The sequence below is a fragment of the Biomphalaria glabrata genome, chromosome 2, assembly GCF_947242115.1.
Source record: "Biomphalaria glabrata chromosome 2, xgBioGlab47.1, whole genome shotgun sequence".
Lineage (NCBI taxonomy): Eukaryota > Metazoa > Mollusca > Gastropoda > Planorbidae > Biomphalaria > Biomphalaria glabrata.
Window position 1 is genome coordinate 2,950,701 of NC_074712.1, and position 16,341 is coordinate 2,967,041.

Below are 16,341 nucleotides of genomic sequence, written 5' to 3' on the forward strand. Positions count from 1 at the left end.
ATTTGAAGATAAAGAATTGGGAATAAAAATTCTGTCCAAAATAAACAACATATAGGCTACAACTTTTTTTGACCTAACAATGCGCGAGTAAGAGGGATACTAGGACTCTCGGGTTCGTGTTTGAATCGTAAAAAAATGTGTTAAATAAGTCATTAGGATTGATCTTACCAAAATATAATGTAATAAATCTGGGGGAAAAAACAAAGGGAGTAGATGGTGGGTATAGTATGTAGTGATATGCATATATAAAATGATCTTGTTAGTAAAACATTGTGATAAGTAATATTGTTCTCTAGGATATAATATAGTTTCTACAATTGTTTTTATATTATATTTAATCTGAGTAGAAAAGTTTATCTCAATGATTATCTTTAAGCTTGACACATAAGACATTTGTATTATGTATTTATTACTACTAAAAGTCTAATTTACAGGCATTGTATTACAATCTCTATTACCACAATCAATTGAAATCAATTGATCAACAGAATGTAGTAATTGGATAAGTTATAGATTACTGTCAACTTATACCAGGCTCAACTTTAGGAAAAAAACATGTTTAGTAGACACATTTTAGTCTCTGAATTCAGAATAAAAGATCTTGGTTGTTAGTTGCCCTAACCTACAGAGCTAGCGTAATGTAAGTTTATGTTCATAATCAAACTACAACTTATGCAATGAATGTATTCATCTTTACTGGTCTGCTTATTTCACTCATTGACAACAACATGGCCGATAAACGTGGTAAGTTTAATGTTTATAAAATATAGCTAATATTTATTGTTAGGCTTAATAACGACTGATCGCTAATGGATACTTTTATATCCATTGTGTACTGTAACAAAGGCATGAGCACTACCATTAATCTTCTTAGAGCTTTTCAAAATAGTCGTAGTCTTCTTTTTTTTTTTTTTACAATGCTTACAAAGATTTACTCTATCTTTCTGTCTGTCTATGTGGAATTATTTACACTTCAGTTCACTTAATTCCCTTTTCTTATAGCCAGATGAAACTTTGCATAATTATTCATTGTCAATGACAACACATAAATCTTTTTTTTTAAATTAATCAACAAGTGTATCAGTAATGCTATAATTCCTGCCTTAAAACAACTGCCGTTGCAGTAAATGCTGTTTGTTAATCTAGATCTAGTAGTTGCTAGGTTTGAGTTAGATGAATTAATAGTTACAATAGTTCAGGTCTGGTAGGGTATTTTGGTAGTTTATTGTGGTTGGGGTTGTTTTTGGTTTTATTTCGTTTTTTAAAAAATAAAGTATATGTTTGTTGAGAACCAGATTCCTCCCTGTAGTTACTACTTCATTTTACCTCACTTTAATATATATATGTACCAGTATTATTCCATTGGCTCTTGATGGCAAGTTGTCTAGTGATGATTCTCGTTCTTGGTGGGTGTAATTACTTTGAATGTATATAAATTAAACTAATGACAACAATGTCACAACATAAATGACCACATAATGAATACTCATAATAAAGTCAAACTCTCTAATTAAAACTAATATTTAATATTCTAAATAGGCATCGATGACCACTTTAAAATCATGTAATAAATGTAAAGATTGATTGATAAATGAATTAATAATTGCAAATATAGATTATTAATAACATAAAATAATAACATAAGACAAGTGGCTTCAATACTATATACCAAGAAAACTATTGTATCTGTTAACATAATAAACAATAAAGACATAATCAACAAAACAGCAATTTAAAAAAGTCAATGTCTACCAGGCGGTGGTTCTCTCAACTCTTCTATATGGCTCATAGACATGGACACTATATAAAAAACAACTAAGACTTCTTGAGCGCTTTTACCAAAGATGCTTGCGCTCCATCATGGACATACGGTGGCAGGACCGCACTACAAACAGCGATGTCCTTGCGAACGCCGGTATGGACAGTATAGAAGGACTTCTTATGGTCCGACAGCTACGCTAAGCAGGGCCCGTATCCCGTATGGGAGACAAACGTATGCCAAAGGCAGTCTTTTTTGCTGAGCTAAAAGTTGGTCGACGTAACAGAGGCGCCCCCACGAAAACGCTTCAAAAACCAGCTTAGGCGTCAACTTTCCATGGCTGACATAGAAGAGAGCACCTGGCTGCATGCTGCTTCGGAACGAGACAGCTGGAGGTCACTCACGAAGTCCGCGGGATACACAGTTGAGACCAAAAGAAAATCTGCTGCCGATGACAAACGCAGACGACGAAAAGAAAATCTAAATCGACCACCTGGTGACAATGATTATGCTTGTTCTGGGTGTGGCAAAGTATGTTGGTCACAGCTGGGGCTGCGCAGTCACGTGAAAAACTGTATTCCTCACTAAACTTGGGACTCGAAGGCAAGCCTTATATTGTGAACCAAATTATTATGGTCCTCTATTCCATGTTACAATTACAAAAACACACAATTTTTCTTTAAATAATACCAAATGCAGCTTGGGAACTATTATTTGCAGTCACAACATCTGGTGAACTAGGAATGTTATTAGCTCTATAAGCCTTAATATACAAACGTAAGAAAAGGAGAGACATACTACACAGTTAATTTTTTTATAGGTGTCTCTAAATACACTATTTTCGCCTTTCAAAGCTGGTTTCTGTCGAACTTCTAAAAGCGGTTTGATATTTTCTGCATTTATAGAGTTTCTGACACCATTATTCAAGAAACTACAGTCTTCCTTAACAGCCTTACACTCTTTAGTTTTTTTTCCTTCGTAGAATCTTTCTATTTAACGTTTTTTTGGGTGTAATTTTATTCTTTTATTTATTTGCATTTTTTGACATTCTCAGCAAAAAAACGTATAGTCAATGGCCAGGATGTCCAACTTTTTGATGTCCCATCTCAAGTAGCCCTTATGATGAGAGATGAAGATGGATATTTTGATAAAAGATGTGGAGCAGTTTTGGTCGCTTGGAATAAGGTAATTTAAAAAAAAATTATCTTTAGCACTATTAAGATTTTTTAAATAAAGATTGCAAATTCATCAGGTCAAAAAGAATACCAAACTAAAAAAAAATAATAAATAACATGTGTCGGTGAGGGGAAAAAAAATGGCTATAACGATATTCCTTGAAATTTCATTGCTGTTTATTTTTAGGAAAAAAAATACTTAGCTTATTGACTATTTTAAAAAAAACATTCGCTTGACCGTTTATTTTTTATTTAATATTAAAAAAATAAAGATTTCAATATGGCTTGATGTCTTTTTCCATAATCATTAAAAATTATGTTAGATAAAAAAAACAACTTTTGTTTTTAAAAGCAAAATAAATGTTATTACAAACATTGGACAGCTGTATAAAACAGGAAGTGTCTTTTTTTAAAAAGAATATTTAAGCAATTTAATTTGTTTTATGTATTAAAGCAAAATTCACAAGCACCTTTAAACTCTAGCAATAAGCGTACTACCAAACAGTCTACAGATTTGCAAATATAAATCCAGACGTAATCGGAAGAGTAGATATATTGCCAAATTAAAACAATTATAATTCAGAGATTATCAACAGCGACTAAAATATTAGAAAATAGAAGACAAATATGATGGAATTGTATTAGCAAAAAAACACACTTATAACTAAGGCGTTATTGTTTTTTTTCACGACTATGAGAATAGTTTAGATACGTATATCACAAAGGGTATATAAGGACTAGTATTATCAGTTTCTGGGAATAAACTATGGAAAAAAAAAACATTATAATTAAATTGAATGTTACATTCATCACAGGGATTACAAGTTTTAGAATAAATGTTTAGAATTCAAGATATGCTTGGTTTATATATTACGATATGGTTGCGATGAGATTGTGTTGGTCAGACAATGCGTTTCAAATGTTCCGAGTTCGTATAGTGTTCTCTTCAAAACAGTTGTTGAACACTCACACAATACTGTGATGCCAAACATGTTCCTTTGAAGTATAGACTAAAAATAAATATTTTAAAAAAAATACAAAACATTTCTTTTCAAACTTATCAATTACGCCTTAGTTTAAACTTAACTAAAATGCAACCTAAAAATAAACCAGTGAACAAATAAATAACTTGTTATTCAGAAATGATCTTGTACACTTCCCTTCAGTGATACCAATAAAAATATTTTGCTTATTGATATTTTTGTAACTCCGCTCCCGAGGAACACTAATGGTGCACATTAGAGCGCCATTCAACACAATTAGTGGAAGACATATTTAGACAGGAAGAAGGACTGTCGTGAGCTGGCTAAAGGGTCATGGGAGTCTGAATAGTCTGGTGCTGAGTGCTGTCCTGTGTGATACTATGAAACTGTTTGGGAGACCTGGAGAGACACTGGGAAGTGTGTCGGCGGTCTGTTCTGTGTTTTGGTATGGACAAGGACTCTTAGAACTTAGACGTATTACTCCCTGTGATTTATAGCAGAAGTCCAGGTCGAAATAATAACTATTATTATTTGTTGATGCTTATCATAAATAAATACATCGTTTACTGTTGCCGACCTGCCTTTCGTTGAGTGCCTGCCTTAGAGAGTTACAACAATACATAAAACATTAAACCATTATCTTTAAATACAAAAACAATGCCTACTAAAATGCTCAGAAATACACATATATAAAGGCCAATTCCTTGTTCCATATGCTAGGACAAATAAGCACAAATGTTTATTTTTTCTCCTAGTGCTATTAGAGCATGTAAAGGGTTGTATGAGTCTGCCAGGTAAACCAATGACTTGGCTAAATTAAGTCATTAAATAATTAACATGCAAGACTAGATTGACCTAGGAATACGCGTAGGACGTAAGCATAATCTTTTTTAAATTAACATCTATATTTCATTAAATAATATAAGATTATATATGAATATTATTAATTTTGTTTGTATTACCAATTACAAAATACCACAAGTTTTTAGGGCTGAAAAAAGGGGAGATTTTTGTGGCATATCCCAGTGGCGCCACAAGGGTCGGTGTTGCCCGGTTCGGTAAGCTCAGGGTATCACCCCCAACACCAGGGAAAAAAATAATCTTGGCCCTAAAAAAACAAGCAAATTTTGTATATTTCATTTCTATATGTTGAAAAATAAAACTGTAAGCTAATAAAAGAAATTAATTTCACCCGAAAAATGGGTTTCGTTTCTATTTAAAACGTCTTCTTTTTTTGACAGAGCTCCTTAAGGAAAGTGCTTAAAATTATACTAGTGTTTCTCAGCTTCTTCCGAAAAGGCAAATCATGCTCGTCTTCTTAAACTTTGTCAAACAAAGCCTGGAATACTAACAAAAAAAAAGTTGATCAGTTTTGTATATTTAAAAAAAAAAAGTTTGATTGTGTCTATCTGAATCACTCCAGAAAATAGCAAGAGAATAAGGCATACGGTAAACACATTTTTTTCCAGATTTAGCGACATGTATAAAGCAAATAAAGTTCTTATGTCACTACAGTCAATGGAATTCTTATACCACGAGACAAGTGTATCTTATCCTAATTTCTCTTTCTTTTAGCCATCAACGATGTCATTGAAGTACATTTATCAGGTTGCATTCGGGTTCCCACTGCGTAAACCAAACCGACTTGGACTTTGCAGACGACATAGCTTACTTTGAAATACAATTAAATGTATACACGATATGACGAATAAAGAGGCCCTTAAAGTTGTGCATGTAGTGTGTAGGTTACCTAGTTCACCAATAAAATTTGGTCATACAGGTCTTGAACAAATAAAAAAGTTAACCTATTTAGGCAGTGTTATCTCAAGCAATGGAGATGCATATCATGCTGTTGCCTGTCGAAATGGAAAGCAGGAACCGTCTTTGAAAACGTACGGCCTATCTGATCAAACAAATCAATTTGCTTGGAGATTAAAATCCCCCAACTGAATGTAATCATTATCCCAACGCCACCTAATGAGCCGTGGAAGGTTGAAAAGAGTCTGAGCAGTGATGGCCGAGAAGGATCCTACGAATAACATACCAAGATAATAATACCAACAGAGAAATCTTTTCCCGCACAGGCATTCACTGTCAAATGGAAGTGGCGACTGAATGTCGATTGACATTTGTGAGACATATTAAACTAGAAACACGTTTACCAACGTCAGCTCTAAAATATAAGCCGAAAAGAGGAACGCAGAAACTTGGCAGTCCGATTCGTTTGAGACGTTTTTAAGATCCTTGCCCAATCAGAATTTAACCCATGCAGAATGTTTTAATTTGCACAAAGGTATGAGTTAAATAGAGGTATTGTAAAAAAAAAAACATTTTTTTCTTTGATGGATATAGATTCTTACTGCCGCCCACTGTGTGAAGGGAGTCGACCTCAGCGATCTCCGTGCAGTAGTTGGGTTATTAAACTATTATGGACCACTAACTGGTTACGAACAAGTTGTCCCTTTCTCAAAAAGTAACATGTATGAAGATCACTGGATTATCCAAGGTATGGAAATATACGATATTGCTGTACTGACACTAGCCACTCCAGTCAGACCCAACAAAAACGTGGAGGTAAGTCCTTGTCTCCCTTTTTTTTTTCAAGAAATCGACCGATTAAATTTTGTGTAATTTAATATTGTTCCTAAAGAAAGTATACTTGTAATCTCGCGGTTCAACTTTCTCCTGCTGAAAGAAAATTGTGTCTGCCCAGTAAGGGGGGAATGTTTTTTGGAAATTTTTATTTTTAGCATCTTCCTTAAGGGGAGCCTATATTAGGTTTGTGCAAAATGTCCGTCTCACTGTCTGTATATCTCTTCGTCTGTCACATTCAGATCTCAAAAACTTTATGAAAAAAATATTATTTAACCATGCTTTGTGGCTTTGGCTTGCAAAGCTTAGGTGCAATGGCACATTTGTTTTTTTAGAAACAAACTTTTTAATTTATAAAAATTAATTATGGAAGCAATTTTTTGCACAAAAATACACTTTTTATCTTATATAGTACTACTAATAAAAAAAAGTAGGATTACCTCTTTAGAACTTGCGGTCTATAAGACAGATGATGTTAATGTCATCTGTTTATTTCGCCAACAGTTACCGAGCTCTAACTAATTGTGATAAATTTTCTCTCTCTCTCTCTCTCTCTCTCTCTCTCTCTCTTTACCTGAAGACTTAAATCTTGTTCAGGTCAAACTTCAACTCATGTTCCCGATAATGTGATTTATTTACTATGATAAGACCACACTTTTGTCACGGTTTCAAAAAGTTTCTGAACGACTTTTAAACTAGAGTTTTTCCAGAGTGCCCAAAAAGCTAACTTTTTTTTTCCCAAAGATATACATCAATCTTTAATTTTCTAAGAAAATCGTTATAGCCGTTGTCAAAATCCTTGCCAAGGTTTCTTTTGATTTCATTTGTTTTCATCTGTTTGTTTTGTTGTTTTTTTATATGAATTTGCAACTTGGACTTGGTTGTTAAGTTTAATTATGGTTTCTTGATATCTGACCTATGACAGTGCCTCATTCAATAGTCTTTTCCAGTACAACGGATATTGGTATAACTTGCTTTTTTAGAAATTATGTAATAGGAAAGAGGTCTCAAGCCAAATAATTGAACGGATACTGCAAATAGTGATGGGCAAAAGTTAACTAAAAAGTTAGAAACTTTTAGTTAAACTAAAAAAATTATTAAGGCCATTATTTAACTAGAAAAAAAAATTCGTTAAAATTGTAGTTTAATTAATTTTTTTTAGTTACTAACTAAAATGTTTAATTAAAATTTGTAAAATTTTTTAACATGTGGTCAGGGTTGAAACACACATTTCTTTTTTCTGGTCATGTGATATCAATAGCTTTGAGTATCAAAAAAAACAAATGATGCAGTTAACAACTATTTAGTCAGTCTGCATTTGAAGAGGATAAAGTAAGATCCTGATACAAGTTATGGGAGTTAATATTTGCAACTGAAAGTAGCAGCATTATAAAAAAGACATTTTTTGCTAAAAGCTTTTTTTGTGAGCCTCGTTGAAGTGTTTAATTTTTATTTAGTGATTTTAATCAATTCATTTGCGGAAAAAAATAACTGCAGGAACATCAAGAACACCATTTTTATAGTCTTGAGACTTATTGAGATTTAAGTCTAAATCGACAGCTAGGCCTGTATAGATCAAAAAGCATTAGGATAACCAAATCTACAAAAAAATCTTAATCCACAACCTCTCTGAACATAAAGTAAACAGACTGTGTCCCACTGATCTTAACAACCTGGTCAGCTAGACATACCCATGTAGGCCTAGTGTACTGTACGTGTGTAGTCGATGATACTATACAACTACCCAGCATTTTGTTTTCATTAAGCGTTATGCAATAGTGTTTGCTTAATGTGGAGTGGTCAGACAATAAAATAACACACAGGCGAGGCAAATAATTATCCTTTTTATAGAAACATGTAAAATTTATTTGTATTATATCTTTTATTTATATTTTATAATGAACAATTTTATTTTTCGTTTTTAATTATTTTGAGTATGCATAAACAAAATAAAGTTAGTTCTGTATTTTAAATAGATTTTTTTTGGGGGGAGGGGCAAAGGCATATTGGTTTGCACAAATTATAGAAGAGGTACGTTAGGAGGAGGCTTGCAATAGGGACCAACATATAATATGAACCAGTACGATTCCGGGGAATCTATTTTGATTTTTCAAATTCTAAATATTAAAAATTGTGTAGTGACTTGCCTTTCTATTTTAATATTTCTTGGCGCCAAGAATATTTTATAATACTGAAACATTGAGTAACTGTAATAGGTTTTCCTTTCTGTTGTAATTGTATGTTTTACTTATGAACAAATTACCGAAGCTGGACGTTTGGTGCAGCCGTTTTGGTGCAGCCGTTTTGGCGCGAAGGTCTATTTGACGCAGCCATTTTGGCGCATGGGACGCATGGTGATATTGTAAATGTGTGTTTGTGTTTCACATCATTTTCTTAAATTAATAAATATTTTGGCATGTGTATGTCTGTTTTTAAGAGGAACATTTTTTATTTTCAACAATTTTTGTTTAAGGTATTACATTAATTTATCAATTGTATGAAGACCCACCTTGAAAGAATGTCAGACAACAGAGGAGCGAAAATCGTATACAGGCAAAAACCAAAAGGCAGGCCCCGAATGCGATGGATTGACGATGTGGAAGCAGATCTGAAGCAGCTTGGGGTTAGGGCGTGGAGACGAAAGGCCCAGGAGAGATCTGAATGGAAGGATGTGTTGAAGCAGGCCAGAGCCCTCCATGGGCTGTAGCGCTACTGGGATGGATGGATGGATTACATTAATTTCCAAAAAAAAAAAAAAAAATTAAATAATGTCAAGAGGAGTGCAAGAAATGACATTCCGATGGTCTAGAGGTTAGTTTCGCTTGCTGCGTTATCTCTAGGCGGTGGTGTAGAATCCAGTGTCAAAGGTTCGAGCCTTGGTCGGCGCATGCCCTTATTTTTGTAGCATTTTAATTCACTACTTTCTCTCTTAAAAACTAGGTCCCTGGTGCTGTCATTCATTTATGTTTAATATATGTATATAAATACAATAGTATAGTTGAGTGAAATAAAAACTGATATGTAATTATCATCAAATTATATCTCGACCAAGACGTCCCCTGTGCCAAAACGGCTGCGCAAAAGCGTCACGTACCGACAAATTTATTAGGAGATGTATGAGTTGCTTCTAAGGGTGCACTCCTGTAAGTTCGTTGTAAAAGACAACCTATTAAAATAAAAAATGAGGAATTAAGTCCAGACAGTTTAACAATCAAATTGTATTTAATTAATGAAGGCCATATTCGAGTCTCTGTCATTAATGGGTAATATCACGTCTAAATCCTTATACCAGCTCAATAAAAATCATAAAAACAAAACAAAACACTCCATCCGTGACGTCACTAAATGTCGCGGTCAAAGTCCGTTATCTATGTTTCGTTACTACGCTAGGTGTCTATCATAAGTTTTTTTTTTTAAATTTGCTCATTTGTTAAATAAAATACGTATGCAGGATTATATCAATCATTCTGAGCATGTTTCAGGATCACTAATGAGCTAGATAACGAAAATTCTACTTTAAGAACTTTTGTCAAAGGCATAAAGAGATAACACTGAGGCTTCAAGAGTCTACATCAATCACCAGGATGAGTGCTTTAAGACTAAAGCAATGAATTTAGGCTCTTGGGGGGTTTTATTGATGAATAAGTTTACAGCTATGCGCACTGATTGAGCGTGTGTAATTATTCATTCTTTTCGTTAAGTGCTTACCTTAGTTTTTGCTTTCCCTGGATGTGGAAAATATGTCGGTCACATCTGGGGCTTCGTATCCAAGGGAAATACTTTTCTCTTCGTTAATCTTTGGACTCAAAAGCAAGCCTAATTATTATTTTTATCAACTCACGCTGTCAATCTGGTAAAAAAAAATTGTACAAGTTATTTCTCCTACATCCAATCTCGGATCAAGTTGAAAATTGACACATTTAGTTTTTTCTCATAAAATCACAAGAACCAATTATATAATTAACTAATTAGTTGATTCATCATCATCATTCCTTTGGGTTCCTCATGGAAAAACACGCCACTCTCCACGGTCACTTTCTAAATTTTAATGACTTCCCAGCTCTTTTCTAATGGTGTGACCAATCCATCTCCACTTTTTCTCTAGGACCAGCACCTCTATATTTTTCTGCCCACTCATCTCCCACAGTTTTGGTGCTTTCTACTTTGTCGTACCAGTGTATTTTAGGATATTTCTTAGGCATCTGTTGATGAAAGTCTGTACTTTTTTTTGTTGCCGCTTCAGTAGTTTTCCATATTTCAGACCATACAGTAAAACAGCTTTGACATTAGAGTTAAAGATTCTTATTTTAGTCTTGTTTGAGATGTGAAAAGATTTCCAGTTTGGTTTTAGTTGTGTAAATGTTTGAAGTGCTAGATTTATATGACGTTTAATGTCTTCATCTGATCTGATACACTGACTACTCTCTCAAGGTATATACAATTATCTAATTGGTCTATGGTCTAAGAATCCAGTTCTATTGTCTCCAATGTTTTTGTTGTTTACTTAAATAATTTTTTTTTGGTGGTAGTCTGTTGTCACTTCCCACTTTGTCATTCAAGTCTCCCATGACGATCGAAACATCTCTTGTAATTATTTTGTCAACTATACTTTCCAAATAGTCCAGAAAGCTAATATAATCCCAAATAAAAGAGGAAGCTTATATTTTAAATTAAAATATTATTTTAAATATTATTCAAAAATTGTTTATAATAATTTGTAAGCTATCAAGCTGATGTACAAAAGTTGCTCTGAAATAATTTTTTATCGATAGCTTGCACATTTTTTTTTCTCTCTTAGGTTGTCAAACTGGCAGATGAAATCGATAGTTATGTCAATACGTCCTGTATCGTTAGTGGCTGGGGCTACAATAACAAGTCTTTAGGAACACATCCAAACAGGCTACAGAAAGCGATAACAATGCTTATCTCTAGTACAGATTGCAAAAAATTTTGGCCAGAATTTGCTGACGCACTGGATGAAGAATTTTTTCTTTGCGTCTATAACAAGAAAGGTAATAGATGATAAATGTATCGTTCTTGAACTTTATTTACAAAATAAAGACGATTACCTTTGTGTTAGAGTTCTCCCTTACGTTGTTACTTTTTGTACATGCACAGTGGTTACAAAGTTCAGTGTGTTGGGTGGTGTTAAAGAAGGGCTAGGGGGCGCAGTGGCTGAGTAATTTAGCACTTGGCTTTTGAACCTCGTGCCCTGGGTTCAAATATCTGTCAGGACTGGGGCTTTGAATTTTGGGATTTATAAGGCGTTCCTAAGTCAACCAAATACTAATGGGTATCAGACTTTATTTGGGGAAAGTAAATGCGGTTGGTCGTTGTGCTGGCCATATGACACCCTGAATGGCACATATCATCCGTTGTACCCTAGTGAAGTCCATACGCACAGTGAATTCCCCTCTCCCACCACGGAACGCAATTGTACATTATAGAACTATGTAGTCTCCTTTCATGGGCTAATTTCTGGCCTCGCATTGCGTTGACTAAAGGTACCGTGGCCAATGAACAATAATCAAAGGATTAGATTAGATTAGATTAGAGCCTTCAGACAGAAGGGTCGACAAAAAGTCAATCGTTCTAACTGGCTACGAGATAAAATACTTTCTCGGGTCAAACGTTTATTAAAAAAGAGATTCATTTTATCTAGAATTTTTGGACATCTCAAGGAGGTAAAAGAGAGAGTGAGAGAGAGAGAGAGATGTGAAGAGGATTTTTGTGTGCTTTAACACCTATACTGCTACTAGGCTCTTCCTCGCTGTGTCTAATGCAGATAATTAAACCTGAGGTAACACTCAACATAAGAATTTAAATAACACATGCAAAAGGCCAATAATATAAGGTAGTAGACGCTGAAATCAAATCTCAAATCTCTCCGTTCATAAGAGCTCCTTATCTATAAGCCGTCCCATAAGTAATCTGTTTACATCAATTAACATTTCGCTTTTTCTCCTCAAAACATAATTTGGCTTGATAAAAACAACAGAAAATAAAAAGTGCAAATCAAACGAACTACTAGTGCATTATTTTTGATACGCTTCGAAGCCCTAATGCGTTTGTGCTTTATGTGTGTATAGTGTGTGTCAATCCATTGAAATACAAGGACGAAAACAATCGTGTCGTTGGATGAGAGCTTTTCATGGGAAGTTTCTTTATAATACAGGCAGACGAAAAAGCTTTATTTTTGGTTTGTTTATGATTGCAAATGGTGAGTCAAAGAATGGTATCAGAATCTAGATTAACTAATGTCGGTCATTCAATTACAAGATAAAAAAGATAAGAAAAAGAAATATAAGATGTTGGGTCAGAAACAAATTGTTCTGAGGTTGAGAATCGTGCAATGCATACGGATCTATTAAAAAAGAAAAGTATACCGGTTAAAAAAAACATATACAACTATTTTAACCTTAGCTTAACACACACACACACACATATATATATATATATATATATATATATATATATATATATATATATATATATGCGTGTAAATCTTTTCATTTATAGGACATCACTATTCACTAATAGTCCCACTTTAAAATATATAATTTTTTCTATATTACTTAATTTGACCCTAAAACAATTAAGCACCTTTCACAATCCAAAAGGTAATTTTCGTCAATTTTATATATTTAATTTAATATTTTTTAAAAATATCCGTCCTCTATAGGTACGTCAGGTCAACCTAACAGTATTTGTTCAGGAGACAGTGGGGGCCCTTTGTATTGTGGGCCTAATAAAGACATACTTGTTGGAACTGCAGTTGGCAACGACGTAGATTGCAGTGGTTTGCTTTTTTCAATTATTTTTCTTGTCACTTATATTTTCGTCTCTGTATGTATGTTTCGTTTGTTTAATTTTGCGAATAAGCGTAGAGAAACTTAACTCATTATCTCCGTAATCATTTACCACATTCTGGTGGAATCAACGCTAGTATCGTCGGTTTGGAGAGAAAGAGTTAAAACTAGTGTTCAAAATTATTTAGTACATGAATCGGCATATTGTGCTTCCTAAGGGCCCTATTTTACTTACTAACATGTCAGTAATTCTCCCATTTGCAGCAGATGAAAAAAAAAATTATCAGTTGATACTTTCTGTTTGCTTTTTTAAACTAATCACCAATCGCGATCAAAACCGCAGTGCTTAAATTTACCGAAAATAATTCTCAATTCGCTATTTCGACGCAATATTTAACGGCGGCCCCGTAAGGGGAAAAGCCGCTATTAGGTTTGTGCAAAATTTCCGTCTGTCTCACTCAAATCTCGAAAACTAGAAGAGAAATGAAAAATATTATTTCACCATGTGATGCGGCTTGAAAAGTTTAGGTGCAACGGCTAGTTTTAGTTTTCTAAAAAGCAAACCGTTTAATTTATAAAATTAATTATGCAAGCGATTTTTTCATAAAAATACACCAATTCTAAAACAATACATAAATGTAAGGGAGATAATGTTACAATACCTTAGGAAAAAGATACAATTTTTTGTACATTTTCAATATCACTAAGTCACATATATTTATTAAATGTATAAGAAAATGTTTATAATAAATGGAAAATATTAGTTAAAGGTGTTTTTTCTGATTAATTAGCTGCTAAAATTAAAATAAAACATGTTTGTTTTGTTTATAAAGGCTAAAGGTGCACTTTGAATGTAAATATTATGCACATTTTTTTAAAATGGACTTTTTATGCAACCACTTTCGTGCAGTAGAGTGACAAGCAGTGGCGTGACAGTGAACTAATCAGTTCCCTCAAAATTTTTAAAATTATCAGATTTTTTTTTTTTTAGTGTACCTATCAGAATAAAAGACGCTTATTTTTGTGCGTTTGGTCTGTCGGTTGGTATGTCCATCACGTTTAGATAATAAAAAAAAAACAACGTTAAAGCTATTGAAAATCTGATTTGACTCTCTGCTGAGGTACTTTAACAGATGAAGGAATCCGTCCAAATATGTACATAAACATTTGTCTAGGAAAAAAACAACTGACTACCAATTTCACTCTATCATACAAGGGAAACTTACATTTAAAAACATCACGTGTTACTGTTCACATTCATATCTGGTGAAAATAAACAAAGGGTTTTAACTATTTCGTACTTAAGTAGTAACAAAGAAATAGCACATTCACTCTCACCATACCTGCCCCTGACAATCATATTTAATTGATTCTGTTAAGCTGTGATTTCTACAAACAAATTGGACCGCCTCCCAACTCGAAAGTTTATGGTGGGTCGGGGGAGGCGGGGTAAATGTCATTGGCACCTCCCCACCGCACCAAATCGACTAACATACAAAAAGGGGGGGGGGCAACATACTATAATTTTTTTAAACAAAATTCGAAACAATCCTTTATCGATAAAAACTCTTTTGTGGTGTTTTACCAACAATATTAAATGTAAAATAAGTAGAATGAGAGATTTCCAACAATCGTTTGTAGTAAATGACTTTCTCATTTTAAAATCCCGATAAAACTATTGTCGATATTTAAAAAAAATAATTCATTGGGCATAAATTTGTTTCCAGTTAAAAATCTAGAACAATATGATATTGATAAAAAATTATCATTACTATTTTTTTTAAATTAATTTTAATATAAGTCAGATCTAAATCTTAAACATTAATGCAACTTTGATTTTTTTTTATTAAACAAAATCCAGAACAATTTTTAAGTAACGAAATATAAGTATAGAGATTTTCATTTAGCGTTTTTATGTCATTAAGAAAAAAAAATTAAACAGCTTATTTTTACCATAAGATTTTGCAAGAATAAAAGTTGTATAAGTTAAAAGATCAATATCAAACATTCGTTAAAATTTATTTGCTTGTTACTAAAAAAAAACAACTCCGGAACAATAGGTTGTAGATAGTAAAATTATTTTGATGTTTTGGAAGTAAAATGAAAAGTGCAATCATATTTTCAATAGCCTTTTATCCTTTTTTGTGGTGTAAACGTGATGTACAGACCGACGGATAAACACACAAAAGTAAGTGGCTTTTATCAACATGGAGGCAGTTAACAAAAACAAAATGAAATTTGATAATTTAATCTTTTTAAAGGGGACTAAGTTAGTACCACGTGGCCTTGACTGTCTCGCTATTGCACGAAAGTCGCTGAGTTAAAAAATCGATTTTAAAATATGTGCGTGACGTTCACATACAAAGTGCGTACGTAGCCTTCCGAAACGCCTTCTGTACTTGGAATTGTTTGCAGGAAAGCGCTCCCAGGGAGTCCAATGCAAGCGCTTTAAAGACATTATACATCCAAATAGCTTGTGACGAAAAGGTATAATTAATTTAAATAATAGGTAGTTTAATTTTTCATTCAAAATAAACATTATTTTTAAATTGTTTCAGGTATGCTTCCTCAAGTGTTCACAAATGTTGCAGCGTATAAAGACTGGCTGGCAGACAAATTGTGAAGTTTTTTTTCTTTTTTTCTTTGATGCAATTACAAAAAAAAAATAAAACAAAGAATATAATTTGCAATTTTTTATTTAGTTTCTTTAAATTTTCACATAATATTGTAACAAATCTGGTGGTGACACAGATGGTGGTAGTGGTGTGTGTAGATGTAAAAAACTGTCTTGACGTGGTGTTAATGTTGTTTATGTGTATTACTATTACACCTGGGACTGGTCACAGGTAATGTGTCGCGAATGCGTAGAATGCTGGGTTCGTGCTTCCTGGAGTCACACTTGTTACGCGACAAACATAGACGTTACAGATTGACTCAAGTTCTCTTTTGCAATTCACTCTAATCTTATAGCCTATCATAAATAAATATAAAATGAAAAAGCGTGGGAGGGGCGATATATGCAA

The 16,341-nt window shown here is 33.3% G+C and overlaps 1 protein-coding gene across 1 annotated transcript; it reads left to right on the forward strand.

The window, feature by feature from the left end:
- The first annotated feature begins 606 nt into the window (after positions 1 to 606).
- On the forward strand, positions 607 to 15,966 carry LOC106051806 (fibrinolytic enzyme, isozyme C-like). The gene is made up of 6 exons (XM_056018748.1): positions 607 to 744; positions 2,814 to 2,944; positions 6,270 to 6,491; positions 11,308 to 11,521; positions 13,192 to 13,308; positions 15,877 to 15,966. The coding sequence occupies exons 1-6, from the start codon at positions 678 to 680 to the stop codon at positions 15,939 to 15,941; spliced, it is 816 nt and encodes a 271-aa protein (XP_055874723.1). The 5' UTR covers positions 607 to 677; the 3' UTR covers positions 15,942 to 15,966.
- The last annotated feature ends 375 nt before the right edge of the window (positions 15,967 to 16,341 follow it).